This window comes from Numida meleagris, chromosome Z, assembly GCF_002078875.1.
Source record: "Numida meleagris isolate 19003 breed g44 Domestic line chromosome Z, NumMel1.0, whole genome shotgun sequence".
NCBI classification, from domain to species: domain Eukaryota; kingdom Metazoa; phylum Chordata; class Aves; order Galliformes; family Numididae; genus Numida; species Numida meleagris.
The window spans coordinates 50,841-51,704 of NC_034438.1; the positions used below are offsets into that span (position 1 = coordinate 50,841).

The 864-nt window shown below is 65.5% G+C and overlaps 1 protein-coding gene across 1 annotated transcript in view; it reads right to left on the reverse strand.

The window, feature by feature from the left end:
* The window catches only part of TCF4 (transcription factor 4), a gene marked incomplete in the record, with an annotated part of 169,706 nt that overhangs the window by 44,700 nt on the left and 124,142 nt on the right, over positions 1 to 864 (reverse strand). Inside the window, 1 exon segment of the mRNA XM_021381652.1 lies at positions 736 to 785. Coding sequence (XP_021237327.1) covers positions 736 to 785 — 50 coding nt within the window.

Here is an 864-nt window from a genome sequence, read left to right on the forward strand (position 1 = left end):
TTTCACTTACTGAACTGTCCCTCTGTTTCTGTTGTAACAACCACTTCACGTATATTTTACCAGATCTCCGTGTGAACGCTCTCCAAGGACGCCCCGTACCTCGGGACAGCTCTTTCAGCGTCAGAAAAAGACACCGCGCAGATTTCGGGCGGGGATTTGGGTCCGGGGACGAAGGGCCGAGCTGCACAGCGCCGACCTCACCGGCGCTGCCCTCCAAGTGCAGCCGCTCCGTGCTCCGTCACCGCTCCCTCGTTACGCCCCCGCGTGCCCCCCCCATCCCGAGGCCTCGCGGATCTCCCGCGAGACGCAGCCCACGTGGAATGCGCCCGCCAGCCTCGAACACAGCCAGGCCCTCGGCACAGGGAGCTCGCGCCAGAATGGGACCCACACACCTCCACTGTGCAGCGTGCCACCAGCACATCCGTCACCCGAGGGCAGGAGATGGGCAGTGCGGGCCTGCACCGCATCCCAGTGCCATCCATCACCCCAGGGTGGGAGATGGGCAGTGCTGGCCTGCACTGCATCCCAGCAGCATCCATCACCCGGGGGTGGGAGATGGGCAGTGCAGGCCTGCACCGCATCCCAGCAGCATCCATCACCCCAGGGCAGGAGATGGGCAGTGCAGGCCTGCACCGCATCCCAGCAGCATCCATCACCTGGGGGCAGGTGGGTGACGACGGCCGCATCCCGCCCCAGCCCCCCCCCCGCAGCGGGCCGCGTCGCGCTGGTACTTACTGAGGACGGCAAACCTGGAGGAACCTTGCGAACTTTCTTTGTCTGAACTTCTGAAAAGACAGAGCAAACGGGGTCCTGGTCAAGGCAGGCGTGCTGCCGGCACAGCTCCGCGCTCCCCCCGCTCCCAGC